General features: G+C 34.0%; 1 protein-coding gene across 1 annotated transcript in view; it reads left to right on the forward strand.

Moving 5' to 3' along the window:
- Positions 1 to 13,973, forward strand: part of Lrriq1 (leucine rich repeats and IQ motif containing 1) — a 134,114-nt gene that overhangs the window by 32,969 nt on the left and 87,172 nt on the right. The window contains exons 12-15 of the mRNA XM_026784625.1: positions 2,978 to 3,171; positions 5,451 to 5,578; positions 10,691 to 10,764; positions 12,127 to 12,220. Coding sequence (XP_026640426.1) covers positions 2,978 to 3,171; positions 5,451 to 5,578; positions 10,691 to 10,764; positions 12,127 to 12,220 — 490 coding nt within the window. The remainder of the gene's footprint in view (positions 1 to 2,977; positions 3,172 to 5,450; positions 5,579 to 10,690; positions 10,765 to 12,126; positions 12,221 to 13,973) is intronic.

Here is a 13,973-nt window from a genome sequence, read left to right on the forward strand (position 1 = left end):
CTAAAATGGCTGAAAGACACTTAAGGAAATGCTCAATATCCTTAACCATCAGAGAAATGCAAATCAAAACCACTCCGAGATTTCATCTTACACCTGTAATAAAGCAACCTATACTGGAGAGGAAAAATACTTGTTTGATGATATACAATTAGGGTATATTTTAACATTCGATATTTGCTGATGAACCTAATTGCTCTCAAACGGACAGAATGTGAATTATGGTTCACATATCTGAGACAGAAATTGTTGACTGGCATTTTGAGATATATAGAGACAAGGGGACACCATGAGTCAGTGGGTTCATAAAGATAATGAAAGCAAAATTGCTCAGAGTTCTGTAGGTCATCTGAACAAACTTTTCTCCGTTGCTGAAAACCCACACAAGTAGTTATGCCTGTTCTTTTTACCCTCCAATGTACTGTTACTTTTCTCTCGATATTGCTACTAATGTCTCTATCATTCAGATTTCCAATGATTTCACTGCAACCAAAACAATGACCTCTTCTCACTTTTATTGCTAACTATGCCTGACATGAGCCATGGCTTGTAATTTAATTCTAATTGCCTTTTCCTCTTCTGTTGTAACGAAGCTGCTTGTTTGTTTCCCGGCCACCTGGCAGCTCAAAATAATCATACAGAAACTGTATTATTTAAATCACTACTTGGCCCATTAGCTCTAGCTTCTAATTGGCTAACTTTTACATATTAATTTAGCCTATTTCTATTAATCTGTGTATCGCCACAAGGCTGTGTCTTACCAGGTCCGGTGTCAGTTTCCAGCACATGGCTTACAACAAATTGGTGTCCACGTGGCCAACTAATATCCACTTAAAACCTGAGAGAGCTTGGAGAGTAATTCTAAACACAAAATAACAGCATTAAGCATGGCTTCTTGGTAGCAGCAATTTCTCGGATTTGCTAACTTTGTTAGAGGCAAGTGTATCTCATTCAAGAGAGGCTTCCTGACTCAGCCTTTGCTGCAAAACTTTGCAGCTCTTTTAAGAGGCCCTGCCACCAAACACTGAAATGGTGTTTATGAATAGCCTACAGCATGCTTCTTGGTGGCAGCATGGACCTTGAAACTCCAGAGTTGTGACAATAAACACGGCTCTAGCCAGTACCTTAGCCATGAGGCTAGACTCTCAGAAAGCTAAGGAATGGGCTGGATCCAACTGTCAAAGACATGGCTTTAATCCTAGCCATATTAAAGACTCATGTGGTCAGGAAAAAAGAGATACCGTAAACATAGTTTCAGACCAAAAAAAAGAAAAAAACAAAACTCTAAACAGTTTTGGTGTATTTAAAAATATTTGTAGGTTTGGGAGAGAAAAGAAAAAGGATAAAGTCCTTAAAATAAAAAAGAATGAGAGTAGTTGTGACAAAAATTAAAAATAAAAGGAAAGAGTTTAAAATAAAGCCATGTAAAGAGGGAAAATACACAGAGAGTCTGGATACTGTATATTATTGTGTTATCTTTAATTAGTATGACTGCTGAGGAAGGAGCAACAGCTGCTAAAAGACATTTGATTATAAATGCTGCTGGATTAATCTAACATATATATTTTTAAAATGCCTTGACTTCAAAATTTAAGTCAAAAGTTATGTTACTTTGGAGAAAAGGTTTTACTTTTGTTTCCACAGAAAATAAGAGGCTGTGGATTTATTCTGGGCTAATAAAAAGCAGGTTTGATCAAGGAAGACCCCCCCTGAAGAATCTCCAGTGGGAGCAGATGGTCCAGATGATCCAACATTTCAGAGGACTTTGGTTGGAGTTTCCTCTGAGTTCTGCATCCAGAACAGTTTCAAGACTGCTGCCTGAGATGATCAAGCCTCACAGTATACTCAAGTTAGGACTTGATCATAATTCTAAATTTTCTTTAGGTCCCCATAAGATTATCAGTGCCCCAAATCAGCAGGAAGTAGCCTAGAAAACTACACCCACGTTACCAAAAAATGGACTATGTATATATATTTTTGTTTAGAGCATTGGTTACAAGTCATTATGAATAATGGTCAGGAAGAAAACTAAACAAGGGAGATTAGATTCATAATTCTTGTTTAAAAAGGGGGGCGGGAAAGTGCTATGGGAGAATGTTTTATAGCCTGTCAGTTGCATTTTAAGAAAATGCTGATTAGACAGTAGCCAGGCTGGAAGTATAGGCGGAGCAATGAGAATAGGAGAATTCTGGGAAGAAAAAAAGTCAGTCTGCAGTCACCCAGACACAAAAAAAAAGCCAGACACAGAACAAACAAGATATGACTGCCTCCCCGGAAAAGGTACAAAGCCACATGGCTAATACAGATAAGAATTGTGGGTTGTAAGTTATAAGAGTTAATAAGAAGCCTGAGCAAATAGGCCAATCAGTTTACAATTAATGTAGGCCTCTGTGTGTTTATTTGGAACTAAACAGATATGGGACCTGGTGGGGCAAAAACATCTGTCAACTGGTTCTCCCAACTGTTTTTGTTGTATCTGCCATCTCATTTTTGCTTCTGTTGCCAAAAAAAAAAGCTAATTTCTGCAACTTTATGTTTCATTTTTTTTTTTATCTTGTCTCCAACAAGGCTTGAAAAAGTTAAAAAATGTTATTTGCCACTCTGAGTTCAAATAAAATTTTTGTTAAGATTGGCAATTTTCCTCGTTTGTTTGTTTGAATATTCCTATTTCCTAATCTATGCATTAAAATTTTCTTTCAGTTTTTAATTTATATATAACTTTATAGCTAAACACTGTTTTTCAAAACTAGGCATACTGTTGCATGTCTGTAATCCTAGCAATTGAGAGGGTAAAATAAGATGTTCAAGATATGAACTATGCCACAAGTTTTAAACCAGCCTAGGTTTACAAGGAAACACGGCATTAAAAAATACAGATATAGATGTAGATGTGAATTTATCTCCAAAAACAGTTTCCATGATGTTATGTCTCAAGAAGAATGTATAATAGAAGTGTGATATTAGAAAACTTATCTTCCAGGTGGTTTAGAATCCTTGAAATCCCTTCAGCAACTAACTGTGGACCATAATCAGCTAATCAGCACCAAAGGTCTTTGTGAAGCACCAACCGTCATATACTTGGATTGTTCACATAATCACCTTACTGATGTTGAGGGCATCGGACCTTGTGGATTGCTCCAAATAGTAAAGCTGCAGGGAAATTACCTAAGAGAGGTAAATTAAATAAGGAATTAATATCCATAACCAATGTGATGTCCTTCTTTTAATTGAAATATCTACTATATATTTTGAAAGCAATTTAAATATTTTTCTTTATTTTTAATCAACAACTGTATATTATTTACAAGTTACCTTTTTCTTTATAGTTTTTGTTAGAATATATTAATTACACATAATAATGATTTTTCTTATGGTATTTCCATACATGAGCACAATTCAAAAAACACATTACTCTCTCATCCACTTCCAATACCAGTTATTTCCCTTTTGAACTTGTTGCCCTCTTATATCATTTATTTTGTATGTGGGGAGGGAGAGATAGAGAGAGGGAAAGAGGAAAAAGAGAAAGAAACTCAGTGAGTTTCATTCATGCTTTGTACAGGAGTATGGCTAGGTATTTTTTTTTTTCAGGAGCATTTAAACACTATTACTAACTGCATAGAAATCTTCAGGGAAGGGTAGGGCTTCATGGGACATTTAGCATTCTATGATTAGGTGTTGTCAAGTCTAACTTAGAGGAGATCTTTTGCAGGTCCACAGAACTGCTGTTCATTTAAGAGTGTAATAGCCATGCTGTGTGAAGATAGTGTTCCAAATGGTCCACCTCATTCCCTCCAGTCCCAACATTCTTTGACTCCTTCTTAAATGTTATATGAGCTTTGGAAGAGCTTACAGATGGGCATTCATCACCAGTTTATTCTCTCTACTTTGATCAGTTGAGTACATACAGGCAGCACTGTAAAACCAAATATCTCTGAAGCTGACTGCAGTAATATATGATGATTTACTTAGTTATGGAGAAGACATTTTTGAAAGGCACATCGTGTTTAGTTAACAAAACACCATCATTATCTTCTGTAGATGGAAGTTTCTGTACCACCCAGTCTCACAGCTGTTCAGTCCTGAACAAAGCACAGAAACCTTATATTAATTATAAACTGTTTGACCTATTGTTCAGGCTTATTACTAACTACCTCTTACAACTTAAATTCTTATCTTGGTACCTTACTGAGTGAGGTATTCGCATCTTGCTTCCTCTGTATCCGGCTGATGACTGACTCTTTGCTTTCCCTAGTCTGGTTGACCACTTAGATTTCTTGCCTAGCTACTGGCCAATCAGTGTTTTATGAAACCAATATGAGTGACAAATTTTTACAGGGTACAAGAGCATTATCTCTCAGCATTCTTCCCTATTAGAGCTTATAAACTTCCCATTGAAGGAGTTTATACCATGTTTACTATACCAGGCAGGAATTTTCTCCTGTAGAAGAAGCAAACAGAGAGCAGTTGTTTACTCTAGTAACAGATTTGCCACTGTTGAACTACTGGGTTCATTCCACTTGTCTTGTGAGTAGTATTGCATACAAGTATACAACTGAATATGAGCATTGATGACAATTTCCCCCAAGAAGCCTGTATAGATTTTTACTACAGCCTGAGGGCCAGATAGCAAAGAAGGGTTCAGCCCAGTTCCAGTTTTATTTCTTTATGTTATGCAACCAAGGCAGGTGGAGTCTTCCTCAATAAGATCTTAACCATCTAGCTCTGGTAATCAATCAAGACCAGTAGCAATTGCCCATATATTTTATAGACCAACAACATGGAAATGGAAGCACGCTTGGAACTAGGATTTTCATTTAATAACACTTAGCTTCTGGAAGCAACTTCATCTACCTAAATAGGATACCATCAATAAAACCTCATTTTAAATTATATTTCCTTATGATATTTTGCTCCAACTTTACTTTTATCTGACCATCTGCCCCGTGTAGTCCTGTGGTCTGTTCTTGCCTTTGTCCTGCTTCCCAACATCTGGGCTTTCATTCTTGTTTTCTTATATTCTACTACCTCTCTTAAACATCTTTCATGCTTATTGGCCTCTTTCATTATTTTATATTTTTATCCACTTAGGAAAAAACCCAATTTCTTATGGTGTCTAATAAGTATAGTTTAAGGTAAGATTCCCAAAGAACTAAACTATAGCCTATCATAATATTTCAGTCTCACTTAGGTACATAAGTTGGAACACATTTATCTCCTATCGAGATTAAATTGCATTCTGTCATAAAACTTCTTGTAAAGAACATTAGAAATAATAAAATTAGTTAGTAGGCATTTTATCCATGCTGAAAGACTCATAATAATATGCTTTGAGTTACTGTTTATTGCTTATCAGAATGTATATCTCATAAGCTTTGGTAGACTCTATACTTTTAAATTTGCTTAGAAAATATTTTGCCTGTTATCAAGTAATAAAATATATTTAATTGCAGCCTCCATCCTTAAAAAATCATGTTCTGCTTAGAGAATTGCATTTGGATGACAACAGCATCTTAAATGCGGAAGTACTTTCTTCGTGTTGGCTGCCTCTACTACAAGACCTTAGTATATCTCAAAACAGGTAAAAATATATTTTATTTTAGGAGTAGTTATTTAAAATTGCTGTATGATGTACATAAACTAGAAAACTTGGGATTCCTGAAATTAAATCAGGATGCAATAAAATAAATCAGTACACAAGATACACATATAACTATCTAGAGGTTTAAAAACTGAAGTGGCTGAGTTACCCGAGGCATTCAGTAAAATTTTTAAGTTTATTCTACTTGTTTTGTTTTTTTCTCAAAAACGTACTAGTAGAAACATCTCAGGGCAGGCTTGTTTATGTTTATAAAGAATTAGTCTTTAGAAAATATAAAATATAGGAAATTTAATACTGAGGGATGCCTCACTCAAATGTTATTTATTAAGTCATAAAACAATATTTTTAAATCTTCTTTCAATTTGCTTGCTTTTATAGTTGTTAAAATGGATTTAAATTTTAATTCCACAGGGATGTAAAGGAATAACACTTAAAATGTCTTAACATTATTATAAACTGAGTACCTGCATCTATAGGCACATTAGAGACAATCAAATACCTAGATCATACGACTGAATTATTGTGTAAAGTCAAAATATCACAATAATGTATGTAATTCTTTCTCTCTGTGCTTAATGTTTTATTGAAAGATATTCAATCTAATATGATTAATTTATTACCCACAGACGTGGAGAAAGGTGGTTGAACTACCTATAATAAGAAATTAAATTTTTTGAATTACAAGATGTTTACAAGACCAGTGAGAAAGGACAACTGTGTGCTTGCTGATAAACCATAAAATACTTTTTGTCAGTCTTTGCCAAGGAGTGTTCATATTTTGAGCATGTGTGTATCAAATGATTTAACCCAGAGATATTAATCTTTGAAAATAAAAAAACCTAAATATACATTTTAAAGTCACATTAGCTTGTTGTAATCATATCTAAATTATGAAATCTGACTTGCATTTAACAAAACATTGTTTCAATTTGAAGTAAGCTCCTTCAAGTGAAACCACATATGTACTTTGGACCTGTATGAGTACATAGGATTTTTTTATAAAAATATAATCAAAAATGAAGTGATCAATTAAGAATTGGACACAGGTAGTAAACCATGCACAAATGAGCACAATACACATATTTGACAGAAGTAGTTCTCAAACTATATTTCTAACACTAGAAAATATTTATATTAAGAAAATTATAAAAGAAAAATGCCCTTGGTTATTTGACTGCTTTAAGCCTACAATGAAATATTCTTTCTGTCAAAGTTAAAATATCACAGGTAATGATGAGCTTTGGCTTTATCATTCTCTGATGATATTCCCCTATCAAGGAATTATTCAACTACACCAATCAGTTCTTGGATTTAATAATGACCATTGGAATAATTACTCCCAATTTTTAATATTTGTAATTTTGTTTACTTTAATAAAACATTTGTATACTAAGTTGGGGCTTGTTATTTTGAGAGCTATAACATTGAGACACATATATTATAACCTTTATAAACTTCTTGGAAAAGAAAAATTAAACTTGAATTATGTCTGTACAAAATGTCATTCAGACTAAAAAAGACAAGCATCATTTGTAATTTTATAAAAAAAAATGCATGTATATACAGCATAATAGTACAGAAAAAGGGTTAGAGGATGAAGGGGGCAGGTAAGTATGTGGAAATACGTGAGCAACACAGTCAATGTACATTATATACTGGTAAAAATGAATATACAGTTATTAAATATATGTATGATTATTATTACATAAAACATATAGAATTTTATAATACTATCACTTATTTAAGCATATTTTTATGCTATCAAATCCTTTGCATATATCAGCACATGCTGTTAGTAAAGCAGAAGACCTGAAGGCACATGAGGAAATGAAATTATTTCCTAATGGCTTTTAATAATCTCAGGACTTAGTCTTTTCTCAGCAGATTTATTTGTTTAGCAAGGGATACATGTCACAGTGTTCTGTCTGTGCAGTGTGTGCAGAGCCACATAGCGGGTGTTAAAACTCAGCTAGACCAGTTCAGGTTTGTGGTTTGAAACTTTGACATCCCAATCAGTTTGCATGAAGCAGATCTTTGCATTGTCTAAGACTTAACTTCTTCCCAAGTGTCAAAGTGCTGCTGTTGCCTACCTTCGGATATCAAGTTCAAGTATCATCCACATAGGGAGTGAATGTGAGTCCAATAAATTTAAAATGGAGACATTTAAAACGCGGTTGTATAGACATCGTTGGGATGTCTAATTAGGATACTCTTACATGGTTTATATTTTCTTTGACTTTTGGTAACTATTTCCATCACAAGGAAGAGATTATACATCCACATACCTTCTTTCCGCACAAATGGAACACATAGAAAGAACAGTATTTAGTGAATATTGTTTGGAATACTTGCTTCATCCAGTCTTCTGTTTTAAATTTTCATTAGGCCATGTGACTGGTTTAAGTTTGACTCGGAGGAGTTCTAACCAGAAGACTCTCTGGCTAGATAAACTATCCTGCTTCCAGTCAGACCCTAAGTGGGGCCAGAGTTGAAACTTACCCATTGGGTGCTCATTGGACAAATCTTTGCTCTTTTTGTCATCTTTGAAAGTTATATCATTTAATGCCCAGGGCTAATGTGACAAGGTCAAGCCGTATTAGGTTTTCACTAATGTCCCTTTGTCTTTCTGGTTTGAATTTTCTTGAAAAAAAATATTCATGAAATGTCAATAAAGGGAAAACCTATAAACGCATGGGTAAAGGAGTTTATGATCAGATTTCCACCATCACAATGGGTAGTCATAAGGACACATGCATAGCTACTTTCCTTGATTAAAGATAAAAAAAAACCAATTCACAAATCATGGTTTTAAAAGAATGAGTAGATAAAAATGCATATTACAGAGATATTTAACCACAGCAGAAATTTAATTGTTTAAAGTGATTATTTTTAAAAAAAAAAAAGTCATACTGTTTTTAAATTCTAGAATGGCATTGCTTATTTTCTCTTGGTATTTTTAAGTATATGTCACCATGTAGCCTTGCGAAGTACACAAAATATTATGAAGAAAAGAAAGTAACTGCATTATGAAGAGTGAACTAATTTACTCGCTATTGAATTTTAGCAGAAAGACAAAGATTTAATACTAAAATGTAGAAGAACTTCGAACATAATTTTGGATAAGTATTTTTATGCTATCCCTTGAAGAATCAGAATTTAATATCTGTAAAATTATCAGGAACAAGTTCAGGATGGGAGCACTATAAGATGAAGTCTTACATAAAATAATTATCTATCCACCATGCTTTAATTTTGCCCGTCTTCCTCCTCCTCTCCTTCACCAAACCCCTGCTTCCCTGCCTTTTCCTTGTTTATGCTCTCTTCTTCCTTTGTTTCCTGTTACATTTATGTGACATTTAAGTCAATTTTATTCTTAGGTTGTACAAAGAAGGGTTTGTAGTTCCGTCTTTTTTTTTCATGTTTTCTTTAAGTATTTTTGTTCTACACCCTGTCACCCATGAGACTCTTTTAAAGGAGTGGCAGTGTACAGGATTAGAATGAATGGTTATATTGTGCTTAGGAGTGACGACAGTGAACGGCATTTTCCTCCAGCCTCGTTATTTCGTATAGGTTTCATCAGTGGTATCTTCTTTCCTTCTCCTAATGCAGAACAGGGTAGTACAAGGGAGGAGTCAAGATGCATACAAGGGTTAGTCTGTGCCAGACATTGTGAGGCTTTTAGCCACAGTGCTGCTGTGTGACCTATGACCTTAGACTAATAGTTATAATAGGTTTAGACACATACACACACGCAAGAGAGAGGGAGACAGAAAGATAAAATTAATTTGAATTTCTCAGCATTTACTTGAATATATATATATATGTCATATGTTAAGCATTATTATTTCTTGCTTGATAGTAAGTTCATATTTCTAATTGTGAACAAAGCACAATACGTTAGGTATTTATATTGATAGTAACTCACTTTAGTCTAAAATATGTTTTAAAGCAATAATAATCAGTTATTTTATTAAAAGTGATTTTTTTAAAAAAATTGTCTGTGTATGCATGCACACACACACATATAATTATAAACTGTTGAGGTGGTTTTTGTTGTTTCTATGTAGTATATTGTATACTAAAACTCTGCATTGAACAATGAATAATGGGACTAAAGCCTGGGAGAGGCTTAATCTTCTTCCAGCACTCCTTAGTTCCTCTAGATTTTGTCTGGGAATGGAGTCCTGTAAAATTTTCTCTTCCATGTTAAAACATGCATTGATACTGCCAGTAGTCCAAACTTGTTAGTGGGACTATTCATAGGAAAAACTTTCAGAGTTGATTCTGTCTCTTATATTCTTTCTGAACCCTTTTAGAATGTTCTCTGAGCCATAGATTCTGTAGAGGTGGCATAGATGTATTCTTTAGAGCTGGGCTCCTCATGATTTATTTATTGTTGCACTGTGACCAGTGTGGTTCACACACACACACATGCATCCCTGAATATTTGTGTGTAACAATAGTAAGCAAAGAAAATAGGCTGTCAACTGGGAGGGAACAATGTAGAGGTTTGCGCTAGTGTAGCAGGGAAGGCCTGAAATAATGAAATGTGGGGGGCAGAGGGAATGATGACATTTTATTTACATATAAAATAATCATAGGAACCCCCCAAAACCAAGTTTGTACCTAAAAGATTTAGGCCATGTGCTTAAACTAAAAAGGGAAAAACAAATCGTGTAATTTCTGTATAACTAGCTTTATAAATATATTAAGCAAAATAATAACCAGATAACTACCCGTTTTAAACTGGATTGCAAATATACATCTAAGCCCATGGTATTTGTGGCTGAAGTTAGCAATTCCACGATAGTTTCTTTTTTAAATGAATCAAAATCTGCCATTATTGTAATGTTCCATGGTAAATTCTCTTTAAAAATGAACTTCGATTTTCCGTAATAGGATTACTTGCATTCTTAATAAATACTGTTACTCAGTGTTTTAATTTTACTGCATTGTATTGTACAATTATAGATAATTGTATATAATTTCTTATAATTATATAATTGCATTAGATAAATGAGTTGTACTTCAAACAAAATAACAAGAATATGCTTGTTAATTTTTTTAATCATGGTAATATTTTATTTTCAGTTTAACAACAATTGTGCCACTTTTTCATTTTGTGTCTTTGGAAAAGCTGGATGTCAGCAACAATTGCCTTTCTGGTAAGATTGGGATTCTATTTCTTTGTTTCTGTTAAATTATAGGCGTTTTATTTCTGTTTCAAATAAAGTGAAGAGTTCTTCTGAATACATATGCATTTATATACATGAATATGAGCAAAAAGATTGCTGCTAGCTCTATTATTCCTGCCTGTTTACCCATTAAAAGTTCATTAAAGCATTTTGAATTGAATGAATTCCCCTAAATGTTTTCCCCAGTTACTCTTCCAGTCAGCCCCTCCCAAACAGCAGCCACTGTCTTATTTTCCCACCAAAAGCTATAATAACAATATATATGGTCCTGGACTTTAGTTGGATCTCTGAGATGATTGGCAAGGTTTCATTATGTTGGGTGCAAAATTCTCACGTCATTTATAAAACTGTTACGTAAGTCTTAGCGTCAGGTTTATTAGACCTTCCCCCAAACACTGGATACCTGTGCTATTTTGAATCTTTTCATCCTGCATCTTATCCAACACTCTGTCAAGGCCATGCAATGAATTCTCAAAATACGTCTCCAACATTCCTGAATTTTCTTCTCTATATGTTTCCCCAGATATTCTAGCCTTATTTCTAACAGTTTACACTTTAATTCAGCAAAGTAGAATATTGCACTGTCCTTCCAGAGGAACCAAAATGTTCTTCTAACATAAAATTATTGAGATCATAGAAAAACTAAAAGGACATATTGTATGTTTCCTTTCCATCAGATCCTGACTTAACATACATATGTCATGTCTGTGAGTCTTTGTATGTGCCCACAAGTGTGCATGTTTATTCAGTGTTAGTCTTCTGGGTGAAATCAAGTCTCTACACATTGCTCTGTAGAGCAGTCTAGATTCACCTATAACCTTTATTTTTAAAAGTGTAAGGTATATATGATTGTATCTGTTGATGTACTTATAAGCTTTAGCACGTTGTATTACTTTATATTCAGCGCTGTAATTTTTGTTCTAGGTATAGTAGAGCATTAAGTACATTATCTCATCTAGTTCTCACACAGCAACAGAGTTGAAAACTGGATTTTAGAAATGAGTTATCTGAGTTCATATAGTTGCTAAGTGGTGGAAACATAATTTTATACTAGTCTATGTTCTACTCAGTACCCCTCTTTTCTGAAAGCTTGGGGTATTCAATGGGAAACATTAAGTATCATTTTAATTGGGAAATTGGTGATTTATTTATGCCCAATTATGTTAAAATTATCTATGTAACTTTGCTAATTTTCTTTCATCCTTCCTTTCTTTCTTCCCTCCTTCCTTTCTTTCTTCGCTTCTCCCTTCCTTCTTTTCTTCCTTCCTTCCTTCCTTCCTTCCTTCCTTCCTTCCTTCCTTCCTTCCTTCCTTCCTTCCTTTCTTTCTTTAGATCTTACAAGTGTCATGTCTTGGTTCAATGCATGCTACTCTCTCCGTGAGCTTTGTCTTACTGGAAACCCAGTCCTTCAGGAAACAAACTGGAGGTAAGGAAACAATTTTAACCGATGAATATCCTATTTGTCATTTCTTAGGGCAAAATATGATACCAATTTTCCCTGAAAAGTTATTAAAGTTACCTGAATAGTTTAATGTATCTTTGTTCATTATAAAACATCGTCATCCTAAAATATTTTCTCACATATAGATGAGTTAATGCAAATTTGAAAGTATGATTTTGATGCAAGTAGTTGATGAAAAGTCCAGTTATCTTTGAATTAACTTGGATTTTGGTTTGCTAGAGAACATTTTCCACCAACATCTTGTGAGTCCGTTTCTAACTTACTATTTCAATTATTTCTTTCTGAAAGTTGGACTGATAAAGTAAAACTTATGTATTTCTTACTGAAAAACTGAGCCTGTCAAATTTCAGTTAGATCAATTGTTCTAATATACATTCCATTATCTAAAAGAAGAGATTCATTTATCTAGAGGGTTTAAAAACAAGAAGTCTATAAAATATGGATTTGTTAATGAAAGGACTCAGGCAACTTGGATACAGTTTGTTTCAGTGAACTTTACATAACCTCATGGTACCAACAAAGGGATTAGTTATAGATTTTCCCAATTGGTTTCTTACTTTCATGTCAAGCCAGTGATAACATGCAAAAAAACTGATGTACTGGAAAAAAAAACTCTTTTAAAACATAATCCAGAAGCAACATTTGAAATCTCCTTTGAGAATTTGTTTCATTGACTGATGATTAATGGCGCTTGGTAAGTGGCAGAATATGCACCAGGAAGTTTTCACTAAATGAAATATTGATTTGGCCCTTGAGTAGGAGGAGCCCAGCTGGAAAAACTAATCTTGAAATCTCACAGTGTTCTTCTACTTCATTCCCTACATTAATCAGCTTTCTCATATATTCCCTACAAGCTCACATGGCTGACTGCTGAACTTAGGGACAATCCACACACTGTTGCCTTCTGCAGGTCTGAGAACTGCTCCCGTCAAAAATTAAGGGAAAAAAAACCTCTTTTTCAAATAAGTAAATCCATTATGAATCTTGAATATATGTCCCAGAGACTTTAACATATTGTATCTATTCTAAGCTTCCATGCAAATTTTTACATCGTAAAGAATTTAATCAAAATATTCTGATTAAAGTGACCTGCTTGGGAACTTTTGTGTATAGAAGTGAGAAAGACATTAAACCAATACTGCAAAGTTTTCATTTTTGAGGTGGTTTTAATATGAAAGAACTACAATGATCCTAAAAACTCAACGTAGAATTTTTTTATATAGTTATTGTTCCTTTTCTCCTCTTTTTTTTTTCACTTCTTGAACTTTTGGCAAAAGATACAGGACTAACCTTGAAGCAATGACATTCTTTAAGGTGAGAAGAGATATCTTCGAACAGTTTTAAGTTTGATGTTACACATTCTAACATGGGCAGAATCTCAGATTTTAATTTAATGTTTCTGACTGGAAAATAATGGGAGAAAGAGACAATATCTCAAGACCATGGCTTTCACTCTTCTGTTCCTACCTGAGAACATCAATGGATGGTTTCAGCTTAAACTGCTGAATGGTAGCTGCACATTGCATATTCTTGGACCTGGTGTGTGGGCAACCTACAGCGTTATATTCTCAAACTACAAAAATGAAAAAGATGGTGATCTACTAGAAACCCAACTGAAGAATGCTGCTAAAATAGAAATCCCTTCCTCTGTCTCTTTTTAAATGAATGTAGCTAGAGTATGTAGTTAGACTAGAAAAATCCATATTAGCAATGTGGT

Source organism: Microtus ochrogaster, chromosome 24 (assembly GCF_000317375.1).
Source record: "Microtus ochrogaster isolate Prairie Vole_2 chromosome 24, MicOch1.0, whole genome shotgun sequence".
In the NCBI taxonomy this organism is placed as follows: domain Eukaryota; kingdom Metazoa; phylum Chordata; class Mammalia; order Rodentia; family Cricetidae; genus Microtus; species Microtus ochrogaster.